The following is a 25,485-nucleotide window of genomic DNA, read 5'->3' as shown; positions in this document are numbered from 1 at the left end:
TTTCCTCTCAGCGTGCAGTGAATGTCAGAGGGATGTGAGGAGAGTATTGCCTATTTGAATGCAATGATCTCCTTCTACGGGGTCTATTTCATAGGTTCTCTGTTATCGGTCGTAGAGATTCATCTCTTACCTCCCTTTTCAGATCGACGATATACTCTTATATATATATACCATTTCCTCTGCTGATTTTCATTTCAGTACTGGTTTGGCTTTCTACAAACATGTAGATGAGTGTCCTGGGGTAAGTAAGTCTTATTTTCTGTGACACTCTAAGCTATGGTTGGGCACTTTTTTAATAAAGTTCTAAATATATGTATTCAAACATTTATTTGCCTTGACTCAGGATGTTCAACAATTCCTTATTTTCAGACAGTCAGTTTCATATTTGGGATAATGCGTTTGAATCAATCATTTTTCTTACCTTAAAAATTTGACTTTTTTTCCCTGTGGGCTGTTAGGCTCGCGGGGGCTGAAAATGCTTCATTTTATTGCGTCATTCTTGGCGCGGACTTTTTTGGCGCAAAAAATCTTTTCTGTTTCCGGCGTCATACGTGTCGCCGGAAGTTGCGTCATTTTTGACGTTCTTTTGCGCCAAAAATGTCGCCGTTCCGGACGTGGCGTCATTTTTGGCGCCGAAAGCATTTAGGCGCCAAATAATGTGGGCGTCTTATTTGGCGCTAAAAAAAATATGGGCGTCGCTTTTGTCTCCACATTATTTAAGTCTCATTTTTCTTTGCTTCTGGTTGCTAGAAGCTTGTTCCTTGGCATTTTTTCCCATTCCTGAAACTGTCATTTAAGGAATTTGATCAATTTTGCTCTATATGTTGTTTTTTCTCTTACATATTGCAAGATGTCTCACGTTGCATCTGAGTCAGAAGATACTTCAGGAAAATCGCTGTCTGGTGCTGGAACTACCAAAGCTAAGTGTATATGCTGTAAACTTTTGGTAGCTGTTCCTCCAGCTGTTGTTTGTATTAATTGTCATGACAAACTTGTTAATGCAGATAATATTTCCTTTAGTAATGTACCATTACCTGTTGCAGTTCCATCAACATCTAATGTTCAGAGTGTTCCTGATAACATAAGAGATTTTGTTTCTGAATCCATCAAGAAGGCTATGTCTGTTATTCCTCCTTCTAGTAAACATAAAAAATCTTTTAAAACTTCTCTTTATACAGCTGAATTTTTAAATGAACATCATCATTCTGATTCGAATGACTCTTCTGGTTCAGAGGATTCTGTCTCAGAGGTTGATGCTGATAAATCTTCATATTTATTTAAAATGGAATTTATTCGTTCTTTACTTAAAGAAGTACTAATTGCTTTAGAAATTGAGGATTCTGGTCCTCTTGATACTAAATCTAAACGTTTAGATAAGGTCTTTAAATCTCCTGTGGTTATTCCAGAAGTTTTTCCTGTTCCTGGTGCTATTTCTGAAGTAATTTCCAGAGAATGGAATAATTTGGGTAATTCATTTACTCCTTCTAAACGATTTAAGCAATTATATCCTGTGCCGTCTGACAGATTAGAATTTTGGGACAAAATCCCTAAAGTTGATGGGGCTATTTCTACCCTTGCTAAACGTACTACTATTCCTACGTCAGATGGTACTTCGTTTAAGGATCCTTTAGATAGGAAAATTGAATCCTTTCTAAGAAAAGCTTATCTGTGTTCAGGTAATCTTCTTAGACATGCGATATCATTGGCTGATGTTGCTGCAGCTTCAACTTTTTGGTTGGAAACTTTAGCGCAACAAGTAACAGATCATGATTCTCATAATATTATTATTCTTCTTCAACATGCTAATAATTTTATCTGTGATGCCATTTTTGATATTATCAGAGTTGATGTCAGGTTTATGTCTCTAGCTATTTTAGCTAGAAGAGCTTTATGGCTTAAAACTTGGAATGCTGATATGTCTTCTAAATCGACTCTACTTTCCATTTCTTTCCAGGGTAACAAATTATTTGGTTCTCAGTTGGATTCTATTATCTCAACTGTTACTGGTGGGAAAGGAACTTTTTTACCACAGGATAAAAAATCTAAGGGTAAAAACAAGGCTAATAATCGTTTTCGTTCCTTTCGTTTCAACAAAGAACAAAAGCCTGATCCTTCATCCTCAGGAGCAGTTTCAGTTTGGAAACCATCTCCAGTCTGGAATAAATCCAAGCCTTCTAGAAAAGCAAAGCCAGCTTCTAAGTCCACATGAAGGTGCGGCCCTCATTCCAGCTCAGCTGGTAGGGGGCCGGTTACGTTTTTTCAAAGAAATTTGGATCAATTCTGTTCACAATCTTTGGATTCAGAACATTGTTTCAGAAGGGTACAGAATTGGTTTCAAGATAAGACCTCCTGCAAAGAGATTTTTTCTTTCCCGTGTCCCAGTAAATCCAGTGAAAGCTCAAGCATTTCTGAAATGTGTTTCAGATCTAGAGTTGGCTGGAGTAATTATGCCAGTTCCAGTTCTGGAACAGGGGTTGGGGTTTTATTCGAATCTCTTCATTGTACCAAAGAAGGAGAATTCCTTCAGACCAGTTCTGGATCTAAAAATATTGAATCGTTATGTAAGGATACCAACTTTCAAAATGGTAACTGTCAGGACTATCTTGCCTTTTGTTCAGCAAGGGCATTATATGTCCACAATAGATTTACAGGATGCATATGTGCATATTCCGATTCATCCAGATCATTATCAGTTCCTGAGATTCTCTTTCCTGGACAAGCATTACCAGTTTGTGGCTCTGCCGTTTGGCCTAGCTACAGCTCCAAGAATTTTTACAAAGGTTCTCAGTGCCCTTCTGTCTGTAATCAGAGAACAGGGTATTGTGGTATTTCCTTATTTGGACGATATCTTGGTACTTGCTCAGTCTTCACATTTAGCAGAATCTCATACGAATCGACTTGTGTTGTTTCTTCAAGATCATGGTTGGAGGATCAATTCACTAAAAAGTTCATTGATTCCTCAGACAAGGGTAACCTTTCTGGGTTTCCAGATAGATTCAGTGTCCATGACTCTGTCTTTGACGGACAAGAGACGTCTAAAATTGATTTCAGCTTGTCGAAACCTTCAGTCACAATCATTCCCTTCGGTAGCCTTATGCATGGAAATTCTAAGTCTTATGACTGCTGCATCGGACGCGATCCCCTTTGCTCGTTTTCACATGCGACCTCTTCAGCTCTGTATGCTGAATCAATGGTGCAGGGATTACACAAAGATATCTCAATTAATATCTTTAAAACCGAATGTACGACACTCTCTAACGTGGTGGACAGATCACCATCGTTTAATTCAGGGGGCTTCTTTTGTTCTTCCGACCTGGACTGTAATTTCAACAGATGCAAGTCTTACAGGTTGGGGAGCTGTGTGGGGATCTCTGACGGCACAAGGAGTTTGGGAATCTCAGGAGGTGAGATTACCGATCAATATTTTGGAACTCCGTGCAATTTTCGGAGCTCTTCAGTCTTGGCCTCTTCTGAATGAAGAGAGAATCGTTCATTTGTTTTCAGACAGACAATGTCACAACTGTGGCATACATCAATCATCAAGGAGGGACTCACAGTCCTCTGGCTATGAAAGAAGTATCTTGAATTTTGGTTTGGGCGGAATCCAGCTCCTGTCTAATCTCTGCGGTTCATATCCCAGGTATAGACAATTGGGAAGCGGATTATCTCAGTCGCCAAACGTTGCATCCGGGCGAATGGTCTCTTCACCCAGAGGTATTTCTTCAGATTGTTCAAATGTGGGAACTTGCAGAAATAGATCTGATGGCGTCTCATCTAAACAAGAAACTTCCCAGGTATCTGTCCAGATCCCGGGATCCTCAGGCGGAGGCAGTGGATGCATTATCACTTCCTTGGAAGTATCATCCTGCCTATATCTTTCCGCCTCTAGTTCTTCTTCCAAGAGTAATCTCCAAGATTCTGAAGGAATGCTCGTTTGTTCTGCTGGTAGCTCCGGCATGGCCTCACAGGTTTTGGTATGCAGATCTTGTCCGGATGGCCTCTTGCCATCCGTGGACTCTTCCGTTAAGACCAGACCTTCTGTCGCAAGGTCCTTTTTTCCATCAGGATCTCAAATCCTTAAATTTAAAGGTATGGAGATTGAACGCTTGATTCTTGGTCAAAGAGGTTTCTCTGACTCTGTGATTAATACTATGTTACAGGCTCGTAAATCTGTATCTAGAGAGATATATTATAGAGTCTGGAAGACTTATATTTCTTGGTGTCTTTCTCATCATTTTTCTTGGCATTCTTTTAGAATTCCGAGAATTTTACAGTTTCTTCAGGATGGTTTAGATAAAGGTTTGTCCGCAAGTTCTTTGAAAGGACAAATCTCTGCTCTTTCTGTTCTTTTTCACAGAAAGATTGCTAATCTTCCTGATATTCATTGTTTTGTACAAGCTTTGGTTCTTATAAAACCTGTCATTAAGTCAATTTCTCCTCCTTGGAGTTTGAATTTGGTTCTGGGGGCTCTTCAAGCTCCTCCTTTTGAACCCATGCATTCATTGGACATTAAATTACTTTCTTGGAAAGTTTTGTTCCTTTTGGCGATCTCTTCTGCCAGAAGAGTCTCTGAATTATCTGCTCTTTCTTGTGAGTCTCCTTTTCTGACTTTTCATCAGGATAAGGCGGTGTTGCGAACTTCTTTTGAATTTTTACCTAAGGTTGTGAATTCCAACAACATTAGTAGAGAAATTGTGGTTCCCTCATTATGTCCTAATCCTAAGAATTCTAAGGAGAAATCGTTGCATTCTTTGGATGTTGTTAGAGCTTTGAAATATTATGTTGAAGCTACTAAGTCTTTCCGAAAGACTTCTAGTCTATTTGTTATCTTTTCCGGTTCTAGAAAAGGCCAGAAAGCTTCTGCCATTTCTTTAGCATCTTGGTTGAAATCTTTAATTCATCATGCCTATGTCGAGTCGGGTAAAACTCCGCCTCAAAGGATTACAGCTCATTCTACTAGGTCAGTTTCTACTTCCTGGGTGTTTAGGAATGAAGCTTCGGTTGATCAGATTTGCAAAGCAGCAACTTGGTCCTCTTTGCATACTTTTACTAAATTCTACCATTTTGATGTATTTTCTTCTTCTGAAGCAGTTTTTGGTAGAAAAGTACTTCAGGCAGCGGTTTCATTTTGAATCTTCTGTTTATGTTTTTCATTAAACTTTATTTTGGGTGTGGATTATTTTCAGCAGGAATTGGCTGTCTTTATTTTATCCCTCCCTCTCTAGTGACTCTTGCGTGGAAAGATCCACATCTTGGGTAGTCATTATCCCATACGTCACTAGCTCATGAACTCTTGCTAATTACATGAAAGAAAACATAATTTATGTAAGAACTTACCTGATAAATTCATTTCTTTCATATTAGCAAGAGTCCATGAGGCCCACCCTTTTTTGTGGTGGTTATGATTTTTTTGTATAAAGCACAATTATTCCAATTCCTTATTTTATATGCTTTCGCACTTTTTTCTTATCACCCCACTTCTTGGCTATTCGTTAAACTGATTTGTGGGTGTGGTGAGGGGTGTATTTGTAGGCATTTTGAGGTTTGGGAAACTTTGCCCCTCCTGGTAGGAATGTCTATCCCATACGTCACTAGCTCATGGACTCTTGCTAATACTCCACCTGGAGTTACCTTGCAAGACATTGCTTCTCTAATGTCATCGGCGGTATCTGATGCATTGTCTGCTTTTCCCATGCTGCAGGGAAAGCGCATGAGGAAATGTATTCAATAAGGGAATAAAAGTTGCTGATACAGTAGTGGTTATTCCGAATGTTTCTTCCCAGAAGCCTGAAGAGGAAGATATTTCGATAGTATCTTAGCGGGAAATCTCAGACGCAAACAGTGTAATACCTTTATCTGATACTGAAGTTGTTTCCTTCAGGTTTAAGCTTGAACACCTCCGTTTGTTACTTAAGGAGGTTTTAGGTACCCTGGACGACTCCGACACTACCGGTGTAGTCCATCTTAAAAAAAGTCCAGTAAACTAAACAAGTATTTTGACGTGCCCTCCATGGTGGGAGTATTTCCTGTACAAGAAAGGGCTACAGAGATTATTGCTAAGGAATGGGAGAAACCGGGTATCCCTTTTTCTCCATCTCCTGTTTTTAAAAGGATGTTTCCTATAGCAGACTCTATCAAGGAGTCTTGGCAGACGGTACCCAAGGTGGAAGGGGCAATTTCCACGCTAGCCAGAGAACTACTATTCCCATAGAGGATAGTTGTTCCTTTAAAGATCCTATGTATAAGAAGTTAGAGGGGTTGCTCAAAGAATGTATATACCACAGGGTTTACAATGGCAACCTGCAATGCTAACGTCACTAGTGCGGCAGCATACTTGTTTGATGCGTTGTCTGATTCTATTCGGACAGACACTCCCCTCGAAGAAATCCAGGATAGGATAAAGGCCTTTAAGTTGGCCAACTCTTTTATACAGATGCTTCAGGTTATTAAGCTGGGAGCTAAGATTTCAGGCTTTGCCATATTGGCCCGCAGAGCGTTATGGTTAAAATCTTGGTCTGCGGATGTCTCATCTAAGTCTAAACTTTTGGCGATTACTTACAAGGGAAATACCTTGTTTGGACCTGGTTTGACAGAGATAATTCTGATATTACAGGAGGGACATTCTCTCCCTCAGGATAAGAGAAATTAACAAAAAGGACGTCAGAGTAATTTTCGTTCCTTTCGAAATTTCAAGGAAAATCCTTCCACTCCCTCTTCCAAGCGTGAGCAGTCCAAGCCTTTCTCGAGACCCAATCAGTCTTGGAATAGGGGAAAGCAATCCAAGAAACCTGCTTTTGAATCAAAGACAGCATGAAGGGCCCGCTTCCGATCCAGGACCGGATCTTGTGGAGATTATCTGCAGACCAGACAAAAAGAGAGGTGTTCTTACACTTTTACGGAACCTCTTTTACCTGGGAGTGATAGTTCCTGTTCCAATGCAGGAACGAGGTCTGGGATTCTATTCCAATCTGTTCGTGGTTCCCAAGGAGGGAACCTTCAGACCAATTTTAGATCTCATGAGTCTAATCAAGTTTCTCAGAGTTCTGTCCTTCAAGATGGAAACTATTCGTTCCATTCTTCCTTGGGTCCAAGAGGTTCACTTGCATGTTCCCATCCACAAGGACCATCACAAGTTTCTAAGGTTTGCCTTTTTGACAAACACTTCCAGTTAATGGCTCTTCCATTCGGCCTTGCCACAGCTCCCAGAATTTTCTCAACTCTCGGATGGAAGGTGAGTTTGGAAAAGAGTTCCTTAGTTCCAACTACAAGGGTAGTTTTCTTGGGATCCATAATAGACTCCTTATCAATTAAAAAATTTCTGACAGAAGTCAGGGAATCAAGGATTTTATTTCTTTCCTAGCTCTTCAGTCCTCCCCTCGGCCGTCATTGGCTCAGTGCATGGAGGTAATTGGGCTAATGGTAATGGCTATGGACATCATCCCGTTCGCCCGTTTCAGCCTCAGACCACTGCAGTTAAGCATAGGCAGTGGAACGGCAATTATGCTAATCTGTCTCCGCGATTACAGCTGGAGCAGGAGACAAGGGATTCTCTACTTTGGTGGTTGTCTTGGGATCATCTCTCCCAGGGAACCTGCTTTAGCAGACCCTCCTGGGTAATTGTGAGAACAGATGCCAGCCTTCTGGGGTGGGGAGCAGTCTGGGGCTCCCTAAAGACTCAGGGAACATGTACTTGGTCGAAGTCTGTTCTATAAACATTCTAGAGCGGAGAGCAACCTTCAATGCTCTTCTGGCCTGGCCTCAGCTAGACTCTGCACGGTTCATCAGGTTCCAGTCAGACAATAACATAATTTATGCTTACCTGATAAATTTATTTCTCTTGTAGTGTATTCAGTCCACGGGTCATCCATTACTTATGGGATATATTCCCCTTCCCAACAGGAAGTTGCAAGAGGATCACCCAAGCAGAGCTGCTATATAGCTCCTCCCCTCACATGTCATATCCAGTCATTCGACCGAAACAAGACGAGAAAGGAGAAACCATAGGGTGCAGTGGTGACTGGAGTATTAATTAAAATTTAGATCTGCCTTAAAAAAGACAGGGCGGGCCGTGGACTGAATACACTACAAGAGAAATAAATTTATCAGGTAAGCATAAATTATGTTTTCTCTTGTTAAGTGTATTCAGTCCACGGGTCATCCATTACTTATGGGATACCAATACCAAAGCTAAGTACACGGATGATGGGAGGGACAAGGCAGGAACTTAAACGGAAGGAACCACTGCCTGAAGAACCTTTCTCCCAAAAACAGCCTCCGAAGAAGCAAAAGTGTCAAATTTGTAAAATTTTGAAAAAGTGTGAAGCGAAGACCAAGTTGCAGCCTTGCAAATCTGTTCAACAGAGGCCTCATTCTTAAAGGCCCAGGTGGGAGCCACAGCTCTAGTGGAATGAGCTGTAATTCTTTCAGGGGGCTGCTGTCCAGCAGTCTCATAGGCTAAGCATATTATGCTACGAAGCCAAAGGAGAGAGAGGTTGGCGAAGCTTTTTGACCTCTCCTCTGCCCAGAGTAAACAACAAACAGTGAAGAAGTTTGACGAAAATCCTTAGTTGCCTGTAAATAGAATTTCAGGGCACGGACTACGTCCAAATTGTGTAAAAGTCGTTCCTTCTTTGAAGAAGGATTAGGACATAATGACGGAACAACAATCTCCTGATTGATATTCCTGTTAGAGACTACCTTAGGTAAAAACCCAGGTTTAGTACGCACAACTACCTTGTCTGAATGGAAAATCAGATAAGGAGAATCACAATGTAAGGCGGATAACTCCGAGACTCTTCGAGCCGAGGAAATAGCCATCAAAAACATAACTTTCCAAGATAAAAGTTTGATATCAACGGAATGAAGGGGTTCAAACGGAACTCCTTGAAGAACTTTAAGAACCAAGTTTAAGCTCCACGGAGGAGCAACCGTCTTAAACACAGGCTTAATCCTAGCTAAGGCTTGACAATATGCCTGGACGTCTGGAACTTCTGCCAGACGCTTGTGCAAAAGAATAGACAGAGCAGAAATCTGTCCCTTTAAAGAACTAGCTGATAAGCCTTTTTCCAAACCCTCTTGGAGAAAAGACAATATCCTTGGAATCCTAACCTTACTCCATGAGTAACTCTTGGATTCGCACCAATACAGGTATTTACGCCATATCTTATGGTAGATTTTTCTGGTAACAGGCTTTCGTGCCTGTATCAAGGTATCAATAACTGACTCGGAGAAGCCACGCTTTGATAGGATCAAGCGTTCAATCTCCACGCAGTCAGTCTCAGAGAAATTAGATTTGGATGATTGAAAGGACCTTGTATTAGAAGGTCTTGCCTCAAAGGTAGAGTCCATGGTGGACAGGAGGACATGTCCACTAGGTCTGCATACCAGGTCCTGCGTGGCCACGCAGGCGCTATCAGAATAACCGATGCTCTCTCCTGTTTGATCTTGGCAATCAGTCGAGGGAGCAGAGGAAACGGTGGAAACACATAAGCCATGTTGAAGAACCAAGGAGCTGCTAGAGCATCTATCAGCGTCGCTCCCGGGTCCCTGGACCTGGATCCGTAACGAGGAAGTTTGGCGTTCTGGCGAGACGCCATGAGATCCAGTTCTGGTTTGCCCCAACGAAGGACCAGTTGAGCAAATACCTCCGGATGGAGTTCCCACTCCCCCGGATGAAAAGTCTGACGACTTAGAAAGTCCGCCTCCCAGTTCTCCACGCCTGGGATGTGGATCGCTGACAAGTGGCAAGAGTGAGACTCTGCCCAGCTAATTATCTTTGAGACTTCTAACATCGCTAGGGAGCTCCTGGTTCCCCCTTGATGGTTGATATAAGCCACAGTCGTGATGTTGTCCGACTGAAATCTGATGAACCTCAGTGTTGCTAACTGAGGCCAAGCTAGAAGAGCATTGAATATTGCTCTTAACTCCAGAATATTTATTGGGAGGAGTTTCTCCTCCTGAGTCCACGATCCCTGAGCCTTCAGGGAATTCCAGACTGCGCCCCAACCTAGAAGGCTGGCATCTGTTGTTACAATCGTCCAATCTGGCCTGCGAAAGGTCATACCCTTGGACAGATGGACCCGAGATAGCCACCAGAGAAGAGAATCTCTGGTCTCTTGATCCAGATTTAGCAGTGGGGACAAATATGAGTAATCCCCGTTCCACTGACCTAGCATGCACAATTGCATCGGTCTGAGATGCAGGCGCGCAAATGGCACTATGTCCATTCCGCTACCATTAAGCCGATTACTTCCATGCACTGAGCCACTGACGGGCGTGGAATGGAATGAAGGACACGGCAAGCCTTTAAAAGTTTTGATAACCTGGCCTCCGTCAGGTAAATTTTCATTTCTACAGAATCTATCAGAGTCCCTAGGAAGGAGACTCTTGTGAGTGGTGATAGAGAACTCTTTTCCACGTTCACCTTCCACCCATGCGACCTCAGAAATGCCAGAACTATCTCTGTATGAGACTAGGCAATTTGAAAGCTTGATGCCTGTATCAGGATGTCGTCTAGATACGGAGCCACCGCTATGCCTCGCGGTCTTAGGACCGCCAGAAGAGAGCCCAGAACCTTTGTAAAGATTCTCGGGGCCGTAGCCAACCCGAAGGGGAGAGCTACAAATTGGTAATGCCTGTCTAGAAAGGCAAATCTTAGGAACCGATGATGATCTCTGTGAATCGGTATGTGAAGGTAGGCATCCTTCAAGTCCACTGTGGTCATGTACTGACCCTCTTGGATCATGGGTAGGATAGTCCGAATAGTTTCCATTTTGAATGATGGAACTCTTAGGAATTTGTTTAAGATCTTTAGGTCTGAAGATACCCTCTTTCTTGGGAACCACGAACAGATTTGAATAAAACCCTTGTCCTTGTTCCGTCCGCGGAACTGGGTGGATCACCCCCATTACTAGGAGGTCTTGTACGCAACGTAGGAATGCCTCTTTCTTTATCTGGTTTTCTGATAACCTTGAAAGGTGAAATCTCCTTTGAGGAGGAGAAGCCTTGAAGTCCAGAAGATATCCCTGAGATATGATTTCCAACGCCCAGGGATCCTGGACATCTCTTGCCCACGCCTGGGCGAAGAGAAAAAGTCTGCCCCCCACTAGATCCGTTTCCGGATAGGGGGCCATCCATTCATGCTGTCTTAGGGGCAGTAGCAGGTTTTCTGGCCTGCTTGCCCTTGTTCCAGGACTGGTTAGTTTTCCAGGCCTGTCTGTAATGAGCAACGGTTCCTTCCTGTTTTGGGGCGGAGGAAGTTGACGTTGCTCCTGCCTTGAAGTTTCGAAAGGCACGAAAATTAGACTGTTTGGCCTTTGATTTGGCCCTGTCCTGAGGAAGAGTATGACCCTTACCTCCAGTAATGTCAGCGATAATTTCTTTCAAGCCGGGCCCGAATAAGGTTTGCCCCTTGAAAGGAATATTAAGCAATTTAGATTTAGAAGTTACATCAGCTGACCAGGATTTAAGCCATAACGCTCTGCGCGCCTGGATGGCAAATCCGGAGTTCTTAGCCGTTAGTTTAGTTAAATGTACAATGGCATCAGAAACAAATGCATTAGCTAGCTTAAGTGCTTTAAGCTTGTCCATGATTTCATCCAATGGAGCTGAGTGAATGGCCTCCTCTAGAGACTCAAACCAGAATGCCGCAGCAGCAGTGACAGGCGCAATGCATGCAAGGGGCTGTAAGATAAAACCTTGTTGAACAAACATCTTCTTAAGGTAACCTTCCAATTTTTTATCCATTGGATCCGAAAAAGCACAACTATCCTCCACCGGGATAGTGGTACGCTTAGCTAAAGTAGAAACTGCTCCCTCCACCTTAGGGACCATCTGCCATAAGTCCCGTGTAGTGGCGTCTATTGGAAACATTTTTCTAAATATAGGAGGTGGGGAAAAGGGCACACCGGGTCTATCCCACTCCTTGCTAATAATTTCTGTAAGCCTTTTAGGTATAGGAAAAACATCAGTACACACCGGTACTGCATAGTATCTATCCAGCCTACATAATTTCTCTGGAATTGCAACTGTGTTACAGTCATTCAGAGCCGCTAAAACCTCCCCTAGCAATATACGGAGGTTCTCAAGCTTAAATTTAAAATTAGAAATCTCTGAATTCGGTTTCCCTGGATCAGATCCGTCACCTACAGAATGAAGCTCTCCGTCCTCATGTTCTGCAAACTGTGACGCAGTATCGGACATGGCTCTTGTAGCACCAGCGCGCTCTATTCTTACCCCAGAGCAATCTCGCTTGCCTCTTAATTCTGGCAATTTAGATAATACTTCTGTCAGGGTATTATTCATAATAGTAGCCATGTCTTGTAAAGTGATTTGTATGGACGCCCCTGATGCACTTGGCGCCACAATATCACGCGCCTCCTGAGCGGGAGGCGAAGGTACTGACACGTGAGGAGAGTTAGTCGGCATAACTTCCCCCTCGTTGTCTGGTGATAATTCTTTTATAGATAAAGACTGACCTTTATTATTTAAAGTGAAATCAATACATTTAGTACACATATTTCTATGGGGCTCCACACTGGCCTTTAAACATAGTGAACAAAACGATTCATCTGTGTCAGACATGTTTAAACAGACTAGCAATAAAACTAGCAGACTTGGAAAACACTGTAAATAATTTTACAAGTAATAAAGAAAAACGCTACTGTGCCTTTAAGAAACACCAAAAACTGTCACAGTTGAAATAACAATGAACCAAATCAGTTATAGCAACAAAATTTTCACAGTAAATGTATTAAGTTAGCAGAGCATTGCACCCACTTGCAAATGGATGATTAACCCCTTAACAACCAAAACGGTTTTTTATAAGCAGTAAAGAAAAAAACGTTTTTTAATACAGTCCAAAAACCACTGTCACAGGTCTGCTGTGACTGATTACCTCCCTCAAAATGACTTTTGAAGTCCCTTAAGCTCTCTGGAGACGACCTGGGTCATGCAGGAAGAAGCAGGGAGACTAAGCCTAAATTTTTACTGCGTCAAAAAAGCGCTAAAATAGGCCCCTCCTACTCAATATTACAACATAGGGAGTTTCAGTTAACTGTTTCTATGCAGGAAAACCGGTCAGCCATGTGGAAAAAATTTATGCCCCAATAAGTTTTATCACCAATGTACCTCACAAAATGATTAAACATGCCAGTAAAATCGTTTTAAACATCCTTTTGTTAAGGAGTATGTGACTCTATTGATAAGCCTGATACCAGTCTTCCTACTGCATTTAAGGCTTATAACATCACTTCAGTATTAATAGCATTTTCTCAGTCAAATTCCATTCCTTAGAAAATTACTTTACTGTATATATTTAAATCAGCCTGTTAACAGTCGCTTTCACTGTATTAAAAGGCTTTACTTACATTACATCGGTATCAGCAGTATTTTCTTAGTCAATTCCATTCCTTAGAAAAATAATTTACTGCACATAACCTAGTTACTTCTGCTAAAATCATAGAAAACGCAGGCAGATTCTTCTTCCAAATACTGCCTGAGAACAAACAGCACACTCCGGTGCCATTTAAAATAACAAACTTTTGATTGAAGAAATAAACTAAGTATAAAAACACCACAGACCTTCTCACAACCTCCTATCTAGTTGAGTTGCAAGAGAATGACTGGGTATGACATGTGAGGGGAGGAGCTATATAGCAGCTCTGCTTGGGTGATCCTCTTGCAACTTCCTGTTGGGAAGGGGAATATATCCCATAAGTAATGGATGACCCGTGGACTGAATACACTTAACAAGAGAAATATCATTAGTGGCTTACATTAATCAGCATAGCCAAGATCATTCAGTGGACGGAGACCCACAATTGCTGTCTGTCGGCTAGCCACATTCCAGGAGTGGACAACCGGGGGAGTGGTAACTCCATCCGGAAGTGTTTTCCAGCTTGATTCTCAGATGGGGTCAGCTGGAATTGGACCTCATGGCATCTCGGCAGAATGCCAAGCTTCCGATGTATGGGTCAAGGGACCCTCAGGCTGTACTGATAGACACTCTGGCGGTACCTTGGAATTTCAGTCTCGCATTCCTTTTTCCTCCTTTTGCTGCTCGAATCAAGCAGGAGAGGGCGTCGGTGATCCTGAATGCACCGGCGTGGCCCCGCGGGATTTGGTATGCAGACCTTGTGGACATGTCATCCCTTTCACCTTGGAGATTTCCATTGAGGAAGGACCTTCTACTTCAAGGGTCCTTCCTTCATCCAAATCTAGTTTCTCTGAAGCTGACTGCTTGGAGTTTGATCTCTTAATTTTATCCAAATGTGGATTTTCGGAATCGGTCATTGAGATCATGATTCAGGCTAGTAAACCTGTAACTAGAAGGATTTACTTCAAGATATTGGTATGTATTCAAAGGCTACTCTTAGAGTAGAGTTAGGATTCCTAGAATTCTGTCCTTTCTCCAAGAAGGTTTGAAGAAGGGTTTATCGGCAAGTTCCCTAAAGGGTCAAATTTCTTCTTTGTCTATTTTGTTACATAAATGTCTGGCGGATGTCTCAGACGTACATTAGTTTTGTCAGGATCAGGCCTGTATTCCTCCCTAGATTCTTAATTTAGTTCTTAAGATTTTTCAAGGGGCTCTGTCTGAGCCGATGCATTCCTTAGATATTAAGTTGTTATCTTGTAAAGTTTTGTTTCTTATTAAGATTTCCTCTGCTCGTAGAGTGTCTCCTTACCTTATTTTTCATCGGATAAGGTGGTTTTACGTACCATGTTAAGGTTTTTTCCATAATGTAATTTCTGTCTGGAACATTAATCAGGAGATTGTTGTTCCTTCCTTGTGCCCTAATCCTCCTTCTTGGAAAGAACGTTTTTTGCACTATTTGGACGGGGTTTGTGTTAAAAAATTTTTACTTACAGGCGACTAAGCATTTTTGTAAGTCTTCTTCCTTATTTGTGGTTTTCTCCGGAAAACGTAAGGGACAGAAAGTTACGGCTGCTTTTCTTTCTTTATGGCCTATAAAATTGCTGGACAGCAACCTCCAGAGAGAGTTACGGCTCATTCCAAGAGGGCTGTTGATTTCTGATGGGCATTCAGAAGTAAAGCTTCTATGGAACAGATTTGCAAGGCTGCATCTTGGTCCTCTCTTCACTCTTCTTCAAAATTCTATAAATTTGACATTTTGGCCTCAGCTGAGGTCGTTTTTGGGAAAAAGGTTCTTCAAGCAGTGGTGCCTTCAGTTTAGGTTTCCTGTCTTGTCCCTCCCTTATCTGTGTATTCTAGCTTGGGTATTGATTCCCAACAGTAATTAATGATGATCCGTGGACTCATTGTGTCATTAGAAAGAAAACAAAATTGATGCTTACCTGATACATTTATTTTATTTCTTGATACGATGAGTCCACGGCCAGCCCTGTTTTTAAGACAGGTTGTTATGTGATAAACTTCAGACACCTCTGCACCTTGTTGCTGGGGTGGGAGGGAAGGGGAGGTGGGAGGGAAGGGAGGTGATATTTAACAGCTTGCTGTGGTGCTCTTTGCCGCCTCCTGCTGGGCAGGAGTGATATTCCCAACAGTAATTAATGATGATCCGTGGACTCATCGTGTCAAGAAATAAATAAATTTATCAGGTAAGCATAAATTTTGTTTTTTCTATTCCTGAGAATTGTAAGTGCACAATGCAAACCTTGCCAGCCTGACCCTGCCACATATCTGTTCCTGATTGGCCGGTGCAGAGATAAGATAAGGAATTGCATAAACATGGAGATTTTGCTAACAAAATAGCACGTCATCACTAGAATTATATCATACTGTTACTGGAGAATCCTGACAGAGACGTAATTATATTACATTTACTTACTTGTTCTTCCTATCCCCCCCCCCCCACCCCCCCCAGATTACATAACCACTAGCCACATTTTATCAGTTCATCCAACTCCTACTATTAGATATATCTCTACATTTATGGAGTATCTAACTATTATCACCCTAAGAATGTAATTCATTTATTTTCCATAAAAAACCTGGACCTCATAATATAACATCATTTTGGCTCTATATGTGCTTTATTGATTTATCTAAATGTCTTATGTACTATCTATACCACTAGATTATTATGATATATGTATGATTCATTCCATTCCTTAGAAAAATAATTTACTGCACATAACCTAGTTACTTCTGCTAAAATCATAGAAAACGCAGGCAGATTCTTCTTCCAAATACTGCCTGAGAACAAACAGCACACTCCGGTGCCATTTAAAATAACAAACTTTTGATTGAAGAAATAAACTAAGTATAAAAACACCACAGACCTTCTCACAACCTCCTATCTAGTTGAGTTGCAAGAGAATGACTGGGTATGACATGTGAGGGGAGGAGCTATATAGCAGCTCTGCTTGGGTGATCCTCTTGCAACTTCCTGTTGGGAAGGGGAATATATCCCATAAGTAATGGATGACCCGTGGACTGAATACACTTAACAGGTGATATTTAACAGCTTGCTGTGGTGCTCTTTGCCGCCTCCTGCTGGGCAGGAGTGATATTCCCAACAGTAATTAATGATGATCCGTGGACTCATCGTGTCAAGAAATAAATAAATTTATCAGGTAAGCATAAATTTTGTTTTTTCTATTCCTGAGAATTGTAAGTGCACAATGCAAACCTTGCCAGCCTGACCCTGCCACATATCTGTTCCTGATTGGCCGGTGCAGAGATAAGATAAGGAATTGCATAAACATGGAGATTTTGCTAACAAAATAGCACGTCATCACTAGAATTATATCATACTGTTACTGGAGAATCCTGACAGAGACGTAATTATATTACATTTACTTACTTGTTCTTCCTATCCCCCCCCCCACCCCCCCCAGATTACATAACCACTAGCCACATTTTATCAGTTCATCCAACTCCTACTATTAGATATATCTCTACATTTATGGAGTATCTAACTATTATCACCCTAAGAATGTAATTCATTTATTTTCCATAAAAAACCTGGACCTCATAATATAACATCATTTTGGCTCTATATGTGCTTTATTGATTTATCTAAATGTCTTATGTACTATCTATACCACTAGATTATTATGATATATGTATGATTCATGTAAAGGCCTACACTATGTGCAAATCCCTTTTTTTTTAGGATCATGCAACCGATACATTGTATTTGTTATATTATGTACTTTTGAAAACTTAATAAAAATTTACTTTAAAATAAAATGGCAGCAAGTCATGTGTACTCAAGTACCAAGTCTGGATTGGCTTTAAATAAGACAAGTGGTGGGTAGAATTCAACATTTGAAAAAAATGCAGCAAACAAGGTATTAAAAAATAGTCACATCCACCTAGTATGTTAATGTTAATTTATTGCAAAAAAAATATCTTATTACAAGATGTTTAATGGTCCTTTAAGTATGTTTTCACATATGTATTATATGATTGTGCAGTAAAGTTGAGTTAGCAATAACAAATTGCTGAGAGAAAACAATATTTTTTTTTATGCTCCTGTGTAAGTTATTTGTTTAATGCCTGTTCTTCTCTGTTTAACTCTCTTGTAGCTGGGACTCCAGAAGACAAGATGCGTCTCTTCCTGATATCTTATATCACATCTGTACAGCCACCATCTGAGGTACAGTAAACTGTATATTGTGCATGTACTTCTACTATGTAGCGGCTAATATTCATTACATCAGGGTTGTGTTTTGCTGTTTCACAAAATTATGGAACAGGAGTGTTAGTAGGATAACCTGATGTAACTCACAAATAAACACATTCATATCGATAGTTCTCACAATGCTAAAAGAAATTGCTATTAGATGATGTTTCCCTGTTGCTGCTCCATGCAGTACATATGTTTGTAGTTTATGTTTACTGTAGCCTTTTTTCTGTAGAGTGCAGTTTCTTACGCTGTTTGTACAAGCCCTATTGCATGGTCACCAGGCTTCTTTCAACATTGTATTCCTATTGGCTGACATTTATTTTCATGTGTTTATTTGAATTAAACAATCTCCCTTTGTGTTCAAAGACTTCGAAGGGGGAATGCATGTAAATATATTCCCAAATATTCTCCGTAGGATAAAAGCATATGGTCCTTCCGTACGGAGGGCTTCTTTCTGACACACAATCTCTGTTATGTTTGAAGCAGCTTGCAGCATCCTGTTTGTCATTGTGAGTTGAAGGCAGCATAGGAGTGCCTGGAATTCTAAGCACTTCAGAGACTGTGTTAAAGGGACATGAAACCCAAATTTTTTCTTTCATGGTTCAGATAGAGAATACAATTTTAAACAACATTCCAATTTACTTCTATTATCTAATTTGCATCATTTTTTAGATATCCTTTGTTGATGAAAGAGCCATTCAGATGGGTGAGCCAATCACACGAGGCATCTATATTCAGCTACCAATTAGCAGCTATTGAGCCTATCTAGATATGCTTTTAAATAAAGGATATCAAGAGAATTAAGTCAATTAGATAAAATAAGTAATTTGGAAAGTTGTATAAAATTGCATGCTCTTTCTAAATAATAAAAGAAAACATTTGGGTTTCATGTCCCTTTAAGCTACTGGAGGGCAGTGCTAGGGACTCTGACTTCCTCCCCAGCATACTTCAGATAATACCGAGATAATATCTGGTTTCTGATCTGTAATAAACCATAAAACTTTTTGTTGTGATTATGGTCATAGTCTGAATTCAGTTTCAATATGTGATTTGCAATATTTTTCTCAACACTTAAAGGGACATTAAAGTGCAAAAAGAAAATGCTTCAATGTGTTAAAATATTTTGTTTTACAAATATTCTGCATATTACTAATAAACCTCAGCAAAGGGGTTAAACACATAATTAAAGACCTCTTCAGAGCAGCAATGCACTGCTGAGATCTAACTGAATATCTGGTGCTGAAAATGATGATTTAGTCATGGCTAAACAAGGTTTCCTGCATTAATCCCTTTGTCTTTTTCTTTCAGACGGACTTAGAGCAGTATAAGAAGGCTCTTGAGGATGCAGGCTGCAGTTTGGAACCTTTAAACTATATTAGACAATGGAAGTAAGAATAATTTGTTTTATTTTTATTAATTTAAAACTTTTTTGTGATCTAAATTCATTTGCTACATGTAGCTATGGAGTTAAAATTATACTCTTCTAAATGTCTACACAGGGCATTTGCCAAGATGGCCTCTACACCTTCCAACTACGGGATTGGCACAACAAAATCCAAAGGGTATGATTTTTTTAAACAGTTTATTAATCTCATTATGACATAACTATTATCCTACTGTTTCCCTGCTACTTACTAAGCATCTTTCCCATATTGCATCAATAAAACAAAATCAAGGATGTTTCTTTATCTAGAAGCAATTGGAAAGTTTGATTGACAACTGCCTATGGGGACATTCTCACAAGAATGGAATGGAGATCTAAAGATTAGTGGGGTTAATCAAAAAGAATGTACACCAGGGCTTACAATGGCAGCCAGCTGTGTGCATTGCTACCATCACTAGTGCGGCGACATATTGGTCTGATGCTATTAGGAAAGAATCTCCCCTGGATGAAATCCAGGATAGGTAAAAGCTCTTACATTGGCTAATTCCTTTATTACGGATGCTTCCCTTCAAATTATCAATCTGGGAGCATTGATTTCAGGTTTCTCGGTTCTAGCTCACAGAGCCTTATGAGTCAAACCTTGGTCTGCGGATGTATCCTCTAAGTCTAAGCTTTTAGCGATTCCTTACAAGGGAAAATAATCCAAGAAGCCTGCTCTTGAATCAAAGATAACATGTAAGGTCTGCCCTCGATCCGGGACTGGATCTTGTAGGGGGCAGACTCCTTCGCTCAGGCTTAGGTTCGAGATGTTCAGGATCCCTGGGCAACCGAAATAGTGTCACAGGGATACAAACTAGAGTTCAGTTTGTCTCCCAGAGGCATTTTTCTGTTTTCAAGTTTATCTGTAGATCAGACAAAGGACAGGCGTTCTTACTTTGTATTAAAGACCTCTCCGACCTGGGGGTGTGAATTCCTGTTCCGAATCAGGAACAGGGTCTGGGATTTTGTTCCAATCTGTTTGTGGTTCCCAAAAGAGAGGGAATTTTTCAGGACAATTTTAGATCTTGAGTCTAATCAAATTTCTCAGAATACCGTCCTTCAAGATGGAAACTATTTGTTCCATTCTTCCTTCGATCCAAGAGGGTCAATTTATGACAACAGTGGATTTATAGGACGCGTACCTGCATGTTCCCATTCACAGGGATCATAACAATTTCCTAAGGGTTGCCTTTCTGGACAAACACTTTCAGTTTGTGGCTATTCTCTTCGGTCTTGCCACAGCTCCCAGAATTTTCACAAGGGTTCTAGGTTCACTGCTGGTGGGCTTCGGTTCCGGGGCATTACAGTGACGTCTTATCTAGATGACATCTTAGTCCAGGCGCCATCCTTTCAATAAGCCAGATCCCACAGGGACTGGGTGTTAGCCTTCCTGCGATCTCACGGGTGGAAGGTAAATTTGAAAAGGAGTTTCTTGGTCCCAAATACAAGGGTAATTTTATCGGGAAACATTATAGATTCCCTATCAATGAAGATTTTTCTGATCGTAGTCAGGAAATCAATGAGTTACGATACATGTCTAGCCCTTCAGTCCACTTCTTGGCCATCAGTAGCTCAGTGCATGGGGGTAATCAGACTGATGGTGGAGGCAATGGTCATCATTCCGTTTGCTCGGTTTTCTTCTCAGACCTCTGCAGTTAAACATTCTCGGGCAATGGAATAGAGATTATGCAAACTTGTCTCTTCAATTATTTCTCAGGAGACAAAGGACTCTCTACAATGGTGGTTGTCTCTAGATCATCTCTTACAGAGAACCTGCTTTCACGATCCATCTCGTGTGACTGTGACGACAGATGCCAGCCTTATAGGTTGGGGAGCAGTCTGGGGCTCACTAAAGGCTCAGAGCACATGGACTCAGTCAGAGTCTGTTCTACCCATACACCTTCTGGAACTATGAGTGATCTACAATGCTCTTCTGGCCTGGACCCAGTTAGCATCGGTACAGTTTATTAGTTTTCCAGTCGGACAACATAACGTCAGTGGTTTAAATCCATCATCAAGGAGGAACGAGAAGTTCCTTGGCGATGACAGAGGTATCTAAAATGCTTCAGTGGGCGGAGGCCCATTCTTGCTGCCTGTCAGCGATCCACAGTTCAGGGGTGGACTAACTGGGAGGCGGAGTTCCTGAGCAGGCAGACCTTTCATCTGGGGGAGTGGATACTCCATCCGGAAGTGTTCTCCAACCTGATTCTTGGACCTTCAATCTAGCATACCTGTTATCCTCCGGTTATTCTTCTTCCTCGAGTACCTGCTTGTTTCAAACAGGAAAGGTTCTCAGTGATTCTCATAACACCAGCCTGGCCTCGCAGGATTTGGTATGCAGATCTGGTGGAGATGACATCTCTTCCACATTGGAGATTTCCATTGCGGAAGGACCTTCTGATTTAGGGGCCTTCCTTCACCCAAATCTAGTTTCTCTGAAGCTGACTGCTTGGAGATTGAACGCTTGATTTTATCCAAGCGGGGGTTTTCTGATTCGGTCATAGAGACCATGATTCAGGCTTGTAAATCTGTAACTAGAAGGATGTACCATAAGATTTGGCGTAAATATGTTTATTGGTGAGAATCCCAGGGCTACTCATGGAGTAGAGTTAGGATTCCTAGGATTTTGTCTTTTGTCCAAGAAGGTTTAGAGAAAGGTTTATCGACGAGTCCCCTAAAGGGTCAAATCTCAGCTTTATCTATTTTATTTCTCTAACGTCTGGCGGATGTCCCAGTCTTTTGTAAGGCCTTGGTCAGGATCAGGCCTGTGTTCAAACCAGTTACTCCTCCATGGAGTCTAAATTTAGTTATCAATGTTCTTCAAGGGGCTTCGTTTGAGACTATGAATTCCTTAGATATTAGGTTGTTATCTTGGAAGTTTTGTTTCTTGTTGCTATTTCATCTGCTCGTTGAGTGTCAGAGCTCTCGGCATTGCAGTATGAGTCTACTTACTTTATTTTTTATTCGGATAAGGTAGTTTTTCGTACAAAATTAGGATTCCTTCCTAAAGTAGTTTCTGACCGGAACATTAATCAGGAGATTGTTGTTCTTTTCATGTGTCCTAATCTTTCTTCTCAGAAGGAACGGCTTCTGCACAATTTAGATGTGGTATGTGCGCTAAATTTTTACCTACAGGCGACTAAGGATTTTCATCAGTCTTCTGTCTTATTTATGGTTTTCTTGGGAAATCGTAAGGGACAGAAAGCTACGGCTACTTTTCTTTCTTTTTGGCTGATGAGCATCATACGTTTTGCATATGCGACTGCTGAACAGCAGCCTCCCGAGAGGGTTACGGCTCATTCCACGAGGGCTGTTGCTTCCTCATGGGCATTCAAAGATGAAGTTTCTGTGGATTAGATTTGCAGGGCTGCAACTTGGTCCTCTCATCACACTTTTTCCAAGTTTTTCAAATTTGACACTTCTGCCTCGGCTGAGGTCGCTTTTGGGAGAAAGGTTCTTCAAGCAGTGGGGCCCTCCGTTTAGGTTCCCTGTCTTGTCCCTCCCGTATCATCTGTGTACTCTAGCTTGGGTATTGAATCCCATTAGTAGTTAAGATGATCCGTGGACTTATTGTGTCTTAAAAAAGAAAAAAAAATTATGCTTACCTGATAAATTTATTTCTTTTTTGACACGATGAGTCCACGTCCCACCCTGTTCTTGTAAGACAGGTTGTTGGTTATTATAAACTTCAGACACCTCTGCACCTTGGCTTTTCCTTTCTCTTCCTAACTTTGGTCGAATGACTGGAGTGGGAGGGAAGGGAGGAGCTATTTAACAGCTCTGCTGCGGTGCCCTTTGCCTCCTCCTGCTGACCAGGAAGTGAATATCCCATTAGTAATTAAGATGATCCATGGACTCATCGTGTCAAAAAGTAAATAAATTTATCAGGTAAGCATAAATTTTCTTTTTTAGCTAGTCAGCATTATGCTCCTAGTCATCTTAGTTCTGCATTTTGTACATAGAAAACTGTACTGAGCTATTTAATATGTTCCTCTTAATTAGATGTATGTCTGGTAGTAGTGAGTTTGCAGTTTAATGGTGACATCACTACACTTTTGCAGTGAAAAGCCAGGGAGCATCTAATTAACTGGTATGGATGATGGACATCTGGCTGTGCACAGTGGTCTTGAGTCTCATGATAACAAATATATATTGTGCTTTGTTATATTATATTAGTTAAGCCTTTCCAAATGAACACCAATGAACATGTTTATTAGTTAAAAAAAATTGATTTTACTTTTGTATAAGAATTTTATCATAAGCATTTTCCCCCTTGAAACTGCTATTTTGAGGAAATTGGATATTTTGTTTAAATGTTATTTTTTCTTTTTTGTTAAATTTTGCAAGATGTCACAAACTGATTTTGCCTCTGATGTTACTGTAGGAACTAAGCTGCCTGAACACAATTATACCAAAGCTAAGTGTGTTTGTTGTAAATTAGCTGATCTTTTTTCTTCAGCTCAAATATGTGGCACTTGTTATGACAAATTATTACATGCTTTTAATGTTTCTATAAGTACAAATACATCTACTGTTATTCCTTCACAGTCTAATGTACATGATATTTCTGCAGAAATGAAAAACTATATTGCTACAGCGATAGAGAAGGCTTTGACTGCTATTCCGCCTTCAAATGAACGTAAAAAAGGTCTTTCCAAACTTGTCATAAATCTGATGAAATTTGTATTGACCGACAGCATACTGAAGTATCCTGTGCTGATGAGGATCTCTCTGGCTCAGAGGATCCTGCATCAGAGACTGAAATGGACAAATCTTCTTTTCTATATAAGATTGAATATATTCGTTCTTTATTAAAGGAAGTATTATTTACTTTGGGTATTGAGGAGTCTAGTCCTCTTGATAACAAAACTAGTGATAGTTTGAATTCTGTTTTTAAAACTTCTGAAGTTACTCCTGAAGTTTTTCCTATTCTAGATGCTATCTCTAATATGATTACTAAAGAATGGTCTAAGCCTGGTACTTCTTTTAACCCTTCTTCTAGGTTTAAGAAGTTGTATCCTTTACCTGTGGCCAATTTAGAGTTTTGGGGAAAAGTTCCTAAGGTTGATTGGGCTATTTCCACTCTTGCCAAACGTAATACTATTCCTATGGAAGTACTTCTTTAAGGATCCTTTAGATAGGAAGGTTGAATCTTAACTTAGAAGAGCATATTTACATACTGGCTATATTCTTAGACCTGCTATTTCTATGGCTGATGTTGCTGCTGCTGCTTCAACTTTTTGGTTGACAGCTTAGCACAGCAGTTGTCAATATTTTAGAACTCTGTGCTATTTTCAGAGCTCTTTAGGCTTGACCTCTATTGAAGAGAGAACTTTACATTCGTTTTCAGACAGACAATATCACAACAGTGGCATATTTCAATCATTAATGGGGAACTCGCAGTCCTTCAGCAATGAAAGAAGTATCTTGGATACTTTCTTGGGCGGAGTCGAACTCTTGTCAAATTTCTGCGATTCATATCCCAGGTGTAGACAATTGGGAAGTGGTTATCTCAGCCGTCAGACTTTACATCCGGGGAAGTGGTCTCTCCATCCAGATGTGTTTTTTCATCTTGCACATATGTGGGGTCCTCCAGAAATGGCCTCTTGTCTGAACAAGAAGCTTCCCAGATACCTTTCCAGGTCCAAGGATCCTCAGGCGGAGATGGTGGCTGTTTTAGCAGTTACTTGGTTTTACCAACCTGCTTACATTTTTCTGCCTCTGGTTGTTCTTCCAAGGGTGATCTCCAAGATTATAATGGAACAATCTTATGTGTTTCTGATAGCACCAGCATTGCCTCACAGGTTTTGGTATGCGGATCTTGTCCAGTTGCCAGCCTTGGCCACTTCCTTTAAGGCCAGACCTTCTGTCTCAAGGGCTGTTTTTCCATCAGGATCTCAAATCTCTAAATTTGAAGGCATGGAAATTTAACGCTTAGTGCTTAGTCATAGAGGTTTCTCTGACTCAGTAATTAGCACTATGATACAGGCTCGTAAGTCTGTTTCAAGGAAGATTTATCATCGGGTTTGGAAAACCTATATTTTATGGTGTTCCACTCATGATTATTCTTGACATTCTTACAGAATTCCTAGGATTTTACAGTTTCTTCAGGATGGGTTGTCTGCAAATACTTTGAAAGGACAAATCTCTGCTCTTTCTGTCTTATTTCATAGAAAGATTGCTAAGCTTCCTGATATTCACTGTTTTGTTCAGGCTTTGATTCGTATCAAACCTGTAATTAAATCTATTTCTACTCCTTGGAGTCTTAATTTGGTATTAAAGATTTTACAGGCTCCTCCTTTTGAGCCTATGCATTCTCTGAATATTAAATTACTTTCTTGGAAAGTGTTATTTCTTTTGGCTATCTCTTCTGCTAGAAGAGTTTCTGAATTGTCTGCTCTCTCTTGTGAGTCTCCTTATCTGATTTTCCATCAAGATAAAGTTGTT

At 40.8% G+C, this 25,485-nt stretch overlaps 1 protein-coding gene across 1 annotated transcript in view; it reads left to right on the top strand.

Moving 5' to 3' along the window:
- SCFD1 (sec1 family domain containing 1) overlaps positions 1-25,485 on the top strand; it is a 393,314-nt gene that overhangs the window by 305,868 nt on the left and 61,961 nt on the right. The window contains exons 16-18 of the mRNA XM_053697938.1: positions 17,515-17,585; positions 18,924-19,003; positions 19,115-19,177. Of these exons, the coding sequence (XP_053553913.1) occupies positions 17,515-17,585; positions 18,924-19,003; positions 19,115-19,177 (214 nt within the window). The remainder of the gene's footprint in view (positions 1-17,514; positions 17,586-18,923; positions 19,004-19,114; positions 19,178-25,485) is intronic.

This window comes from Bombina bombina, chromosome 1 (assembly GCF_027579735.1).
Source record: "Bombina bombina isolate aBomBom1 chromosome 1, aBomBom1.pri, whole genome shotgun sequence".
In the NCBI taxonomy this organism is placed as follows: domain Eukaryota; kingdom Metazoa; phylum Chordata; class Amphibia; order Anura; family Bombinatoridae; genus Bombina; species Bombina bombina.
This window is presented reverse-complemented; position numbering and strand designations above follow the sequence as displayed.